The sequence below is a fragment of the Notolepis coatsorum genome (assembly GCF_963971535.1).
Source record: "Notolepis coatsorum genome assembly, chromosome: 3".
Classification (NCBI taxonomy): domain Eukaryota; kingdom Metazoa; phylum Chordata; class Actinopteri; order Aulopiformes; family Paralepididae; genus Notolepis; species Notolepis coatsorum.
In genome coordinates, this window is record NC_140167.1 from 39,068,247 (window position 1) to 39,083,522 (window position 15,276).

Consider the following 15,276-nt stretch of genomic DNA (forward strand, 5'->3'; position numbering starts at 1 on the left):
AAAAGTTTGGGAACCCCTAGGCGATCGCCATTGCAGAACGTTAGTTGGCCCTAGTCTGGAGTGCTCTTAACTCTATTGTCGGCGACTACCACAAAGCTTATTTACATGACAACAGTATCCATAATATAGTTTGGAAACTACCGTGAGATCCACTTGGAAAGGCCCTCTCGATCCATTCCAGTTCTGTCGTTATGACCTTTTCAAGTCAGCCGATGCAGTCGTCTCACCACTTTCAGTTGATCAAATCCAGCTTGAAGCTAAACAAGTTAACAACTTACTGCTTTTTATCATAACGACCATGTTTACATGCCCACATTAATCTAATTGTTACCCAACGGTAATTACAACAGCAATTCTTGCATGCTGCAATTCTTGATTGATGTGTCTATCGCTCCCCCTCCCCCATCAGTCATTCCTCTGTGTCATAATCTGCAGTCACATTGCTACCATAGTGTTTCTCATTGCTGTACATAGTACTTTTCCTGCAAGTTATTCCTGTCACTACAGAGATAAGAGAAGTGTGAAGACTGGATGTAATCAAATATAGTTGATGGATAGGCGGCTGGGTGGCGCAGCGGAGATTGCGCTCGTCACCAATGCAAGAGACTCTAGTCTCGATTCCGGGTGTCAGCATTGCCTCAGGCTTGGGCCGGCCGTCATACTGGCTCAATTGGCAGAGTCAGCGGGTGGAAGTCGATGGGTGGTAATCTGGACGTTGTGGACAGCAACTCCTACAGGTCGGTTGGGGGACGCCTGCACAGCAGAGACAGGAAATAGCGGGGGTAGTGTGAGCCTCCCACACGTTACACCTCGCCAATGAGAGTCCGCGCTGGCAGGTGAAAAGTTGTGACAGGCTGCCTCCTCGTGTACCGGAGGGGACACGTGATGCAAGGCTTCTATCCTCCCTACAACCGACCAGTGGGGGGCATATGCGGGCAACGTTCAAGACAGGGGAGGGGAGACTTGGAAACACGGATGTCATGTACAAAGGTCTAAGGACCACACAGAATAATAACTGGAGCTGGCTACACATGAGCAAAAGCAGCCTCTCTCAGTAAATGCTTTCAAAACAGTCCCGGGCAGGTGGGTAATAATAAACACAAGACGTTGTTCCAAAAATAGTAAATTATATTTATTATGCCGGGTAGGGATTTAAACCTCCACTGATATTTAAATAGGCAACAAAGGGAAAAAACAACCCACAAACAATTAACAAACAGGGAGAGGGATAAAGGGAGAACACACAAGGTAAGTATAATACAAAGTAAACTAGATAAGCGCCCACAGACACTCACCAACCAGCCAGAGGTTGGTACTGGGAAAACCCCCAGCAAAGGTACCAAAGGTACAATTCCACACTCAGTGGGATTAGGCCTAAAGCCAACAAGAGAATACTTACTCCAATGGAGGAGTGGCGCAGAGGCCAACAATATCTATATACATATACCAGTACTTTAGTCCACCCGAAGCAGTAGATAAGCACAGTATCAATTCCACCACAGTGGCAAACAATGGCAACCTCACTCTACTCTGGTCACTGGCAATTGACAGAATGAGGCACCCAGACGTGTGTGTGCTGTCAGGTATTTGTCTACCCGCCCCTCTCGAGGTGATTGCCATCAGCTGTCATTCATTAGGCAATCAGCACTCTTCAGTGTAGGGACGGGCAGCACCTGACAGGGAGAGAAAAGAGACAGCATTAGCTCTCATGTTCACACACACACACATCACATACAACACATTAAATATACTAACCTGATGTTCAGAAGGTGTCATAAATACAGTAATAATGGTAATGACCAACCCACGTACCCAGGTACGTCACAATGGAATTGGGATGGGAGAAAAATAAAATAAAAATAAGGAGACAAAGTGGATACAAAAAAATTATATATATAGTTGATGGATATATTTCTATCCTTTAATATGTCGTTGATCATAGGTTTATCAAAGAGTGAAAAAACGTGGCGTGACAACATTTCTCTTATCTTGACTCATATTATGGTATACAAATACAATATTCTAGGCTACGTGGTGTAGTGGGCAAGGCGCTCGGCACGAAATGCTGGAGACGCTGGGCTCGTCAGTTCGAGCCCAGCGCTCCACATTTGCTTTCAGTTTAGCTGGTCGTCCGTACTAATACACATTGGCCGTATTAGGGGATGGGAAACTGATGGGTGGGATCGGGCGTTGTGGACAGCGACTCCTACAGGTCGGTTGGTGCGCCTGCGCAGTAGAATCAGGAAGTGTCGGGGGCAGCGTGAGCCTCCCACGCGTTACTCCTCGCCACTGAGAGATCGAGCTGCGCAGGTGAAAAGATGCGACTGCTGTTACCTCAAGTACCGGAGGGGACTTGTGCTATGTATGACTTAGTCCACATTGCAGCCGGCTTGTGGGAGGCAAGAAACAGCGTCCGTGACAGGGGAGGGTTGAATTGGATGATACGAAATTGGGATGGGAGAAAAATATAGAAAATGGGAGAAAAAGTGGATAAAAAAAATACAATATTCTAACCAATACTACAGTATGCCACATATCTTTATTACATTGCCCTTGAAGTTACATAATTATATTAAGACGTTTACATGACCCATGTTTTAATTGCTTTATTCTCATGATCACATAGTTATTGGAATATAGGCATTGTACCTGTTCACACTGCAATACGCTGCATCGAAACTAGGGCTGCACGATTAATCTATTTTAAATCGAAATCGCGATTTGGAATGATGCAATTATATAATTTTTTTTAAAACCTTTAAAAAAAAAATTGTTTAACACTTTCAATGCCCAAAACGTCATATGACGTTTTATCAGCCCCCCCCCCCCTGAATGCCCACAACGACAATTATCGTTTTATTTTTTTATTAGCGATCTAAATTCATATTTCATCAACAGAGTCTCCCGTTGGTACACCAGCTCCTCCAGCAGCTCGGAATGGAAAAAAGCGCCCCCTATCGTCTATCCCTGAAAACTGCACGTCAGTCGCTTAGACTGACCTGGGATCTGTGATATGTAGAGGCGGGGCCAGCTGGCTCCCTGAGCTGTGGCAAGCCGTCTGCTCAACATGGAAGTGATCGCGCGACGGGAATCAGCCTGGAATATATATTCACAGTAGCCAATCGACAGTGTTGGGAAAGTTCACTTTTTACATGAACTAGTTCAGTTCACAGTTCAAATTTTTTTAAATGAACTAGTTCAGTTCATAGTTCATAATTCAAAATGTTGAACTAAAGTTCATGGTTTCAAAAATGAACTAATTTAGTTCTTTTTAGTTATTTTTTTTATTATTTTTTTTATTATAGATTTTTCACGTACAGTTACTTACATTACAAAAACACAAATTGGGACAAGGTGGGGGGGGGGGATCCTCCAGTTCATCTCTATGCCATCATCCACACCATAAGCAAGCAAAAACAAAACAAAAAGAAAAACAAGCAAAAAGGAAAGCAGACCAAGACGGGCACTGTACAGTATTGCACTTGCCTCAAGCCCATTCACATGTAGACATACATATATTTATTTTTTCCTATCCTAGGTCTGTCCATACAATGGGGCACTGGGCCTTTAGAAGGATCCGATACATTTCAGCAGGAAAATAGTCTAATAGTGGGGCCCACACCTCCTGAAAGGAAGCGTTGTTGCCTCTATGCATTGCACAGTGTCTTTCATGGGGTAGCAGCACACCGAAGATCTCTCTATACCACATTTGTAAAAATGGAGGCTTATCCTTAATCCAGTTTATCAGAATGCATTTCCGGGCTGAAAGTAGAAGTTTATCAAATAGTTTGAATTGTAAACTCTTTTAAATACATACGCCGACGTCTAGAGGTAGAGTCTGACTCTGACTGAGCGAGTGCTGCTGCAGCTCTCGGCTTCTGCGCGCAGATTTCTCTGTTCCACTGCTTGTTGTGAGGAGGAGTCTGATGACGTAGCAGGGGGTGACAGGCGCGTTGCCAGATCGGGTGGTTTTACGCATAATTTTTAAGCCTGTTTACAGTGTTTTAACTGAGTTTTCGGCTGAAATGCATTATGAAATATGGCACATCTTTGAACGCCGTTATGAGTGCTGAGAATGAACGCACTTTTGAACTCCGTTACACAGGGCTGAGAATGAACGCGTTCTCAATTACGTTCATTTAGCGGATATACAGTACGTTCAGTTCAAGTTCGCCCAAAATACGAACGCATTCAGGTACATCACTGCCAATCGATAGTAGTAGACAGTAGTGATCGATTTTTGGAATGGCGATCAGGAATTGGAATGATCTTTTTAGAGAACATCTGATCTGAGGTAATGAATCTATTTTACCAGTCTTGGGATAATCAGAGTTGTATTCGCTGAGATCTCAGCGTTTGCTGTGTGTGTGTGTGTGTGTGCACGATCGCTTTGAGGAAATCGGAGAATCAATTTTCAGCTTGCGGCCCCAGCGTGCATACGTACACATATACTATCGATAATCTAGCGTTTATTTGAAAACGATTCATAAATAGGCCGAAAAATTACAACGTTTTTGTGTATTCTAGAATATTCCAGTACAGGGTGTTTATCATGGAATTTCTTTATTTTCCTTGAAAACGAGGGCTTTTCAAAATGCTATAAAACGAAAATGAACCGATAAAAAAACAATCTGCTTCGACAATGTTGACTGGAGAACGAGTCATTGATAAGCGACGGGCAGATTAGACACATAGCCATAATTTAAAACATAGATTAGGCGTTATTAACGCTAACATTGAAGTGGATGGTGGGCATTCAACCGGTAAATCAAGATTAAGCTTGGGGGGGCGGCTAGGTGGTGTAGTGGGCAAGGCGCTCTCCACCAATGCAGGAGACGCTGGGTTCGAGCCCAGCTCTCCGCATTGCTATCAGTTTGGCTGGTCGTTCATACTAACACAAATTGGCAGTGTTAGGGGTGGGAAAGCTGATGGGTGGGGATCGGACGTTGTGGACAGCGACTCCTACAGGTCGGTTGGTGCGCCTGCGCAGCAGAATCAGGAAGCGACAGGGGCGGCGTGTCCCTCCCACGCAGACCCCCGCCGCTGAGAGATCGTGCTGTGCAGGTGAAAAGATGCGACGGCTGCTTCCTCGAGTACCGGAGGGGACACGTGATGTAAGGCTTCGTCCACATTGCAGCCGGCTTGTGGGAGGCATGGCCTAACAGCGTTCGAGACAGGGGAGGGTAGAATTGGACGATACGAAATTGGGATGGGAGAAAAATAGAAAATGGGAGAAAAAAGTAGATAAAAAAAAAAAATATTAAGCTTGGGCTCTGAAAGTGTTAACCAGGAAGTCCCATTGAGATACAAGATCGGTTTGGGAGAGGGAGGTAAGGGGTTTTAGATTGTGTGTTGTGAAGTTTAGACTTCAGAGAGGGAGAGTAAAGTACAGGAAAAAAGGTACCGTTGGGTACCGGTATCGATTCCCAGGTAAAAAGAAACATTTTCAGGCTTGGTGTCCCAAAAAGATCCACCGCGTAGGCCAGATGCAAGCCGCATTTTACAATAAACCTCTGTGGGGCTGCTTAATTTTTTTTTAATTATAATCGCAAATTTAATCGCAATCGCAATATCTGTCCGAAAAATCGCAATTAGATTATTTCCCAAAATCGTGCAGCCCTAATCGAAACATACCTGTTCACACTACAATACGCTGCATCGAAACATACCTGTTCACACTGCATCGAAACATACCTGTTGTTTACGCTGCATCGAAACATACCTGTATATGCTGCATCGAAACATACCTGTTCACACTGCATCGAAACATACCTGTTCACACTGCATCGAAACATACCTGTTCACACTGCAATACGCTGCATCGAAACATACCTGTTCACACTGCAATGCGCTGCATCGAAACATACCTGTTTACACTGCATCGAAACATACCTGTTCACACTGCAATACGCTGCATCGAAACATACCTGTTCACACTGCATCGAAACATACCTGTACTGCATCGAAACATACCTGTTGAATAGGCTGCATCGAAACATACCTGTTCACACTGCATCGAAACATACCTGTTCACACTGCAATACGCTGCATCGAAACATACCTGTTCACACTGCATCGAAACATACCTGTTTACACTGCAATACGCTGCATCGAAACATACCTGTTTACACTGCATCGAAACATACCTGTTCACACTGCAATACGCTGCATAGAAGTAGGAACAATGAGGAACATGCATCAGCAAGCAGCTGGGTAGTCTCAGGCGACGAGTAGAGAGCGATTGCTATACATCACTAATAGTGAGGCACATTTTGGATGCTCCATCTTTGTATTGTTTTTGGATCAATTTCCACTCTGGTCATTGACTTTGTTCTAACAAGGCAATTTTATGAATGCATATTGATACTACTAGCCAACTACCTAATTCAACAGATTATCTTACTATGTGTGTTGCGCTGTGGAACTGTCAATATGGAGCGGCTGTGTAGTGTAGAGGTCTCTCCTACCACCGCAGAGACCCGGGTTCAATTAAATTCCTGGCAGCGGTACCTCTGGCTTGGTCAGTCATCCCTAAGAACACAATTGCCAGTGTTCATGGGAGGCTGGTGGGGTTTGAGTCCTGGTCATTTCAATAGTGACTTCTGTTCAGCAGTGAGGGGATTTTGAGGGGATGGCGTGAACCTCTGTACGTTACGCTCTCCCTGTGAAACTCCTCGCTGTCTGGTGAAAAGAAGTGACTGGCGACTCCACGTGTATCAGAGGAGACATGTGGTAGTCTACACCCTCCCTAGACTGACAGTAGGACAGAGATAATTGGCATAACTACTAAATTGGGGTGATGGGAGCAAAATACCAAGGCCAAAAATAAACCTGGCCAATACATGGGGTCTATTGAACAGACACAGGCGCACCCCCCCCCCCCCCTCTTCTCAGTTCCCCTGCCGCACAAGTGAACTTCATCTTGGATTCGGATCTGGTCTGGTAGAGCTACTCATGTTGCCCGAGATGAACTGTTGAGCAGAGAAGCATAGTATTTTGTTTGGGTGATGATGACCTCACTGCGGCTGCAGGCCTTTTCCTTTCATCTTTAATCTCCACTTTGTAATCCTGCAGTCACCATATTCCTCTTCATTATTGAAATCTACCATGATTGGAACATGGAGTGTGGTCATGACATGACGGTCCTTCCCCTCTTTCTTTCTCTTTCTCTATCTCCCCCTCTCTATCCAGCCCTGTCAGCAGTCTGACCACCAGCTCTGGGACGTCAGAAGACCTGGACCATCATGAGATCCAGCTGGCCCTGCAGGCTGCCAAGATGGCTGCCAGGAACAAGATCCGATCCCGCTTCCCCAGCAGCAGTGACCTCATCCATCGCCTCTTTGTTTGCATATCGGGTAAAGCTTTCCACTTTTTATTTTATTGTAGTAAAAATAATTCTACTTTATTACATAGCATATTGTGAACAATGGCACCGTGGATATTTAGGAAAACTAATTAGACTGAGGGTCATTATAATATTGTTTAGCAGACCTTGCATCCTCTTTCTCTCGTTCTCTTTCCCTCGCTCTCTCTCCCTGTTCTTTGTCTGACTTTTTTTTTATCACTTTTTTTTTATTAATTTTTTTACATGGATGAAACAAAACATGACACCACATAATACAAGAATAATAATAATAAACAGAACAACACCAGACAATAATAATAATAATAATAATAATAATAATAATAATAATAATAATAATAATAATAATAATAATAATAATAATAATAATAATAATAATAATAATAATAATAATAACAACAATAATGACTGTAGAACGAGTAGGGGCGACAGTGGTAGAGGTAGAGCAGTCGTCTGGCAATCCGGAGGTTCCCGGTTCGATTCCCGCTCCATTCCCGCAAGACACTTAACCCCTAATTGCTCCCGATGAGCAGGCTGGCACCTTGCATGGTTGCCTCTGCCGTCTGTGTGTGAGTGAACGGGTAAAATGTGAGTAACAAATTGTAAAGCGCTTTGGATAAAAGCGCTATATAAAAAAGCAGCCATTTACCATTTAGAACAACAAATAATTATGCAGAACCTAAAAATAAAAAGAAATTATATTATCACAAACACCACAAAATACATTAGACATTTCCTTCCATATCGTTTAGAAGTAGTGTTGGTGCCGTAAGTGGAATTGTTAGGTTACATATGTTTGAAAGTTTAGTTGTTATGGATTTCTAAAAACTAGCTAATGGTGGGCAATCCCAAAACATGTGCATATAAGTCCCAGTGGCCCTCAGAGAGCACAAAGTGCACCGAGAGTCGGTCACCAGTCCCATAGCAAACAGCTTTCTAGGTGGGAGATACGTCCTATGAATATAATTAAAATGTATTTGCTGATGATTATGGTTGCTCAGTCTAATTCTGGGATGTCCCCTCCCCAGACTGTATCCAATGACACGTTTTTATATGTGGATTTGATTAGGAGTATACAAATCTGAGACAAACCCTCTTGAGGTTGTTCTGTCTCTGATAAGCTTGACAAAAGGGTGTGGGTGTAATGTTTGAGCCCACGGCACCCCATGAGCCTTCGGCGCGGACCTTAGTTGCAAGTAGAGGAAGAATGACTTGACGGGGAGATCATAAAACTCTCTTAGGTCCTGAAACGCTCGAAGGCCATTTTTATCATCCCCAGAGTATGAACTCCACTCCTCTCCTCTCCCATTGAGGAATATTAACAGAGTCGAGGTGCCGTGGACATTTGACAGCACAAGACCGCTGTACGTTACGCCATGTTTGAATTACGTGGGATATGATCGGTCCATATCGTAATTGGCATTTTGATATAGGAATAGTGGAGTATACTACATACTGTAATCTTTGTGGTGAGACCGCTGCTGCTTCTAAGGAGCGTCATGATACAGCAATCTTAGCGAAAATACAGGGGTCTCAGCGAAAAGGACCAGAAGTACAACTTAAAATCGGGGATTGCCAAGCCCTCATCCTGTTTCCTACGTTGAGTGGTAGTTCTTTTGATTCTTGGGTGTTTGTTATTCCAAATAATTTAGATGTCATAGTTTGTGTCTTGCGCCAGTGGTCTATTGGAGGAGGCAGGGGGAGCATTGAGCTAACAACATTTATTCTAGGTAGTATGTTCATTTTGATTATGGATGCTCGGGCCTGTAATGAGTTAGGAAGGCTCGACCATCTATTTAGATCTTGGTGTATTTTATTATATGTACCTGTGAAGTTATATTTAGTTGTCTGATTAAGTGTGGGGATCTCTATGCCTAAGTACTTAAAGTGTTCAACTATGGGGATGTCAGCCAGTAGTTGCACTGCTTTGGCCAACTCATTATGAGGTAAACAAGCTGATTTGGGCCAGTTAATTTTGAAGCCTGATAATTTACCGAAATCATTATATTATTATTATATAATTATATTAAGTAACTTTGTGCCTGATTGGGACGGGTCTTTCATAAAAATTAGTAAGTCATCCACATAAAGAGCAATTTTGTGTGGTGTATCATTGATTATTATAGGGCCGATTTCTTCTGTTTGCCTAATAAATTGGGCTAATTGTTCGAGGGAAAGCGCGAATAGTCCGAGGCTCAGAGGACAACCCTGCCTAGAAGATCTAGAGACTGGGAAGAGTGTGGAGCATATATTGCTGACGGTGAGGCATAGAGCACTTTAATCATATGTATAAATTCCTTTCCAAGTCCCATAGCCTCCAGTACCGTCCAAAGATATGGCCACTCTTGTCTATCGAATGCCTTCATGGCATCTAAAGACAGAACCGTGGACGGAGTTATATTGTCCTTACTGTTGTCAATTACATGTAATAATACTCTGAGATTATCTGCGGCTAAGCGTCCCAGAATAAATCCGGTTTGATCAGTGTACCAGCACCGTCATATACCTATGTAGACATCGGGCTAGTACTTTGGCAACAATTCTCAGGGGCCTATAACTGCCACAGTCATTGGGGTCCTTGTCCTTTTTAAGTAGTAAAGAAATTACAGCCATATTTACATCTCTCGAGAATCCCTCTGTTCAATCATCTCGAGTAACAATGGGTCCAACTGGTCCCAGAATGCTATGTATAATTCAGGTGTAATCCCATCCCAGCCTGGTGCTTTGACCCTCTGCATCTCAACAATTGTCTCTCTGAGTTCTATAAGAGTGATTGGTCTCCCCAATTCCCCGGCCTCCTCCTCAGATAATTTAGTTATTTTAAGCCTGTCAATAAACTTTTCAAATTTGGAATGATCAAAGTTGACCTCTGAGCTATACAGTTGTGAATAAAATTCTCTAAAAGTGTCATTGATCTTTTTTGAGTCAGTAGTCCTTGTTGTGTCCTGGTTGAAGGGATATCCGAAAATGTATCATTTGCGCAAATTTTCATTGCCAATAAATGGCTGGATCTGGAACCATGAAAGTAATCATTTTGTCTTGTCTAAGTATGGAATTTATTTCTTTTTTAACTATCATCCGTTGTGTGTTCATTTGTTCATTGTAGTTAGTCTACAGTGCAGCGTATAGGTCCACGTATAGTGTTTCTCTGACATGTTATTTAATGTATTGTTTTTGTGTCTTGTTTGTTCTGCTGTTGTTTTTTTTATCCACTTTTTCTCCCATTTTCTATATTTTCTCCCATCCCAATTTCGTATCATCCAATTCAACCCTCCCCTGTCACGAACGCTGTTTCTTGCCTCCCACAAGCCGGCTGCAATGTGGACTAAGTCATACATAGCACAAGTCCCCTCCGGTACTTGAGGTAACAGCAGTCGCATCTTTTCACCTGTGCAGCTCGATCTCTGTGGCGAGGAGTAACGCGTGGGAGGCTTATGCTGCCCCCGACACTTCCTGATTCTACTGCGCAGGCGCACACCAACCGACCTGTAGGAGTCGCTGTCCACAACGCCCGATCCCCACCCATCAGTTTCCCACCCCCTAATACGGCCAATGTGTATTAGTATGAACGACCAGCTAAACTGAAAGCAATGTGGAGCGCTGGGCTCGAACAGTCGAGCCCAGTGTCTCCGCATTCGTGGCGAGCGCCTTGCCCACTACGCCACGTAGCCGCCCTTGTTTGTTCTGTTGTTAACTGTTTTGTTTTTAACTACAGTCTTTTATCTTCTATTTTAAGTGATTTCCCCTGTCATCTGTTTACTCATCCTCGTATGTTTCACTGTATTTTTCTGCCTCATGTAATCTCTGCTGCATTGAAAACGAGGGCCCGCCCTCAGTTGCTTTTCTGAGGCATAAATAAAGGAGCAGGAGGAGGATGATGATGATGTGTTGTTGTGACATACAGGTGTTGCTGACCAGCTCCAGACCAACTACGCCAGTGACCTCCGCAGCATCCTCAAGACGCTGTTTGAAGTCATGGCGACCAAGGAGGGAGACAACGACAGGCAAAAGAAAGGTAGGGAACGGGAGTTTAAGGTGTTTGACTTGTTGATGAAAAATGAGCCAATCACAACTCACGATACAGGTATGTTCCTTTTTATATCCTCAAAAGCTACTATGTAAAACCACAGTCTATTTTAGCCAATACATAAGACCGGCAATATGTCAATCGCACTGAATGTTGATCACCACACCTCTGTTTTGGTCACGCCATGTCCCTTTTGGCGAAAACTTGATTCAATGATATTCTGCGAATAAACATTGATTACCGGTAGATGGTGTTTGTTCATAAACTCTGAATGTAGAACAAACCACATGGATATAAATCACATTGAAGACCATCGTTGCCCAGAAATAGTCATTATCTCTTCGTTTTAGGTCACTTGGAGATTCATAAGCGTAATATTAAATGTCCATGTAGGGGAATGAGGAAGGAAATATTCTGTAGCTGAATGGGGAAATAGGCATGCCTGAAAACGGATCAAACTAATCTAACTTTTCCCAATAGTGTGAACACGCAATGGTGGTAAATTTTGGAACGTACCGTAATTATTTGACTTAACATGATGCACTAACAAAACAAATTTTGCAAACAATGTAAAGGTTCTGCATAACCATTGTATTCCGCCTTTATACAGGTCAATGGCACTTCTTCCAATGTACTATATGTTATGGCAGGGGTCCCCCAAGGCTCTGTTCTGGGTTCACTTTTGTTTACCATCTATGTAAACAACCTGGGCCAAAATGTTTCTAACGCACAATAAAGCTTTTATGCCAATGATACTATAATACTGCTGTGGTGCCTCTTGCTTAATCTCTTGAGTATTTGCAGTTTGCCTTTGTTGTAGAGTTGCTGTATGATCTGAAACTTGTATTGAATGCTACAAAAACTAAACTGATGTTGTTTTCTAATGCCAGGAAGACATTAACCTCTCTTCCTGACACTGTAACCTTGCAGGGCAGTTAGTTTGAATTAGTGTCACAGTACAAGTATCAAGGTATATTAATTGATAATTGTTTAACAATAAACTTCACATTGAAAACTTGGTAAAGAAACAGTTTTAGAAACAAATCCTGTTTTTTCTTTGTTGCCAGGAAATAATTGGTTGAGGCTCCATTCCTTCCCTTGCTTGACTATGGTGATCTGTTGAACATGACCGCCTCTGGCAAACGGGCCTTTATGCTCGCTGCCCTTGCAGCCTGGAACCACTTGCAGACCGATTTACAGCTAGATGAGCCGATTCCTATTAGGACATAAAAAATGTATTGAAGGGTTTGGAGGCAGATTCAATTGTAATTTGTAATTGCTTTGTTTAGCTAGATTCTATTTCATCTTGTCTGTCTTTGTAGGCATATGATTCTGTGCTATTTCTGTGTTTTGCTATAATATATTATGTGTTTTCAATGTTTGCTTTCATGTTGTTTTCCCTCGAAAAATAGATCTTGTGATCTTAATGTGACTCATCTAGTTAAATAAAGGTTTAATGATAATAAATACATAATTTATATATAAATAAAAGGCACAGCCACGAAATAATTAGTACTACTACGGAGTGTAGTGCTAATCTGATGTATGTACAGAGTTGTAGTATAATATGTACAGTGATACAGGTATAAAGACAGTATGGTAGTAGTAGGCATGAACCACACACACACTTGACCACCTTGCCCAATTTCAGTCTCCTAGGACTAAACCTGTGACCACTAGAGGGTGGGGACATTTGACAGACCGACAGAGTGACCTATAGAGCTGCTGGTTGCAGCTAAAAACAACAAATCATTTATGCAAACAAATCCGGTTGTAGGTTGACAGAGTTCAACAGGGCCTTTTTAAAGTGTCTTTGTCGTAGTTGATTCTGGGTACATGGTAGGTATACTGATGCTCCCATGTAATATTGCTTTCTGCCTTTCTTCTTCGGTGGTGTGCAGCGGTTCCGGGTCTGCGCAGTGCCGTGCTGGAGGACTGCGCCCTCTGTCAGGAGACCATCTCTTCCTCGGAATTGGCAGCCAAAGCCCGGGAGGGCCAATTCGAAGGTCAGCAACTCCGCCACCCTCTAGACACGCACACACACCTAACATGCATACAGACACACACACACACATACACTTAACATGCACATGCATACAGACACACGCATACATACTCTGTTTAAAATGCCAACACTAGAAGCAACAGTTGTGATCAAGGAAAGACTATTGACTCTCGCCTCCTGCTCTCTCTCTCCGTGACGCAGACCCCCCAGACTGGGTCCCTGACGAGGCCTGTAACTCCTGCATCGCCTGCAAGGCTCCCTTCACCGTCATCCGCAGGAAGCATCACTGTAGGAGCTGTGGAAAGGTAACACTGAGACCAGAACCCACTCATGCCGTGACTCATTTGAATAACTATCAATAGAACATCAAATAGATTTCTGATACATGATGGATTACGATCACCATATGAGTGTGTAGATGGATAGATAAATATATAGACACGTATGAATCAAACGAGTGTCTGTCCTTGTCTTCCATTTCAGATCTTCTGCTCTCGCTGCTCCGCCCACTCCGCTCCGCTTCCCCGCTACGGCCAGGTGAAGCCGGTCCGAGTCTGCACCCACTGCTACATGTTCCACGTCACACCCTTCTACAGCGACAAGACCGGCATCTGACTCCAACGGAGCCAGATAAACGCACGCACACGCTCACGACACGACACGCCTTGACACGAGCGATGACCATATGCAAGGGATTGATCCGATGCTGTGTACACAGCCCCCCCCCCCCCCCCCCCCCCCCAGCTGCTCTGCGAAAGCACAGTGATCGTCCTCATCGCCCAGCTGAAGCAAGGCTCGGGCACAAGGCCGTCATGGACGAGGGAGAGCAGAGAGACTGAATGCAGAGGCACACGGACCACGATTAGACAATTTTTTCTGTTTTGGAGATGCTGCTGCCTGAAAGGGAACCAAAGGGTCTAATTTGTTTAGTTTTTTACGTCTCTCACAAATTCTTCATAAACACCTAATCTGTCTGCAGAGGCAGAGGAGGAAGAGGGAACTTATCAAATCTTTGGAACTTGTATCTTGCTACAGTCTTCTGTAGCGGTTTGCAGCACAAAATAGGGAGAGCAAAGCTGCCTCTGGATAGTTAGTGTTGTTGCTTGTGGTTTGTGTGAAAAGGCCTTGTGACATATTTTTCTTCTGCTTTTTGCGGGCTTCCCACATTTGTGCCAGAGTTCCCACGGGACTCGGATTCCTCAAAAGAATGTACGTCATCATAACCATGTATATAGGGATAATTCCATTGATAATAAAATACATCACGTCATCGTCATATAGTTGCGGAGGCCGTATGTATCATATCAGGAGTGGAAAGCAATCCTCACTCGGCTACCAGTTACAGCTAAGCAAAAAATTACACAAAAAAACACATGGCTTTTATAATGATTCTTTTATGCTTTTAATGGCAATGAATGTGTAATATTGTATTGTTTTTATTTTATGAAATGGGGTCTTTATTGGAATAAGATTGACGTATTTGCCTTTTATCAGTGATATATGGGCTGTGCCCATTGCTTTTACAGTCGCACCCTGGCATGTTTTTATCACAAGGTTTTTCTCTAGTGAGCCCTGCTGTGCACACCTCCCTTTCTTCAGCCTCCGACATGGATAAAAGGGAATCCATTACTCATCACTGTCACACCTCGGAGGCCCCCTAGTGGAGGGTTTTAACTCTGCCCATACAGCTCAGTGCCCATCGTTTGAATGGTGCCTATATGTTTTGAAACTGAGAGCCTCACAGAAGTCGAATTGATGGAGTGATTCCCATTCCCTATTTAAATCAACGTTGATGAATGGACATTTGGCTGGTACACTGTAAAATGGCTGCCGTAGAATGTTCATGCTGCCATCAAATTGAAACGACTTTTTTTTTTTTAT

The 15,276-nt window shown here is 43.4% G+C and overlaps 1 protein-coding gene across 3 annotated transcripts in view; it reads left to right on the top strand.

Annotated features, from left to right (window-relative positions):
* The window catches only part of zfyve28 (zinc finger, FYVE domain containing 28), an 81,858-nt gene extending 67,735 nt beyond the window's left edge, over positions 1-14,123 (top strand). For all 3 annotated transcript variants that reach the window (XM_084309507.1, XM_084309508.1, XM_084309509.1), the window contains 5 exons: positions 7,192-7,355; positions 11,268-11,378; positions 13,292-13,396; positions 13,597-13,700; positions 13,879-14,123. In XM_084309507.1, the coding sequence (XP_084165633.1) occupies positions 7,192-7,355; positions 11,268-11,378; positions 13,292-13,396; positions 13,597-13,700; positions 13,879-14,010 (616 nt within the window). In that variant the 3' untranslated portion in view covers positions 14,011-14,123. The remainder of the gene's footprint in view (positions 1-7,191; positions 7,356-11,267; positions 11,379-13,291; positions 13,397-13,596; positions 13,701-13,878) is intronic.
* The last annotated feature ends 1,153 nt before the right edge of the window (positions 14,124-15,276 follow it).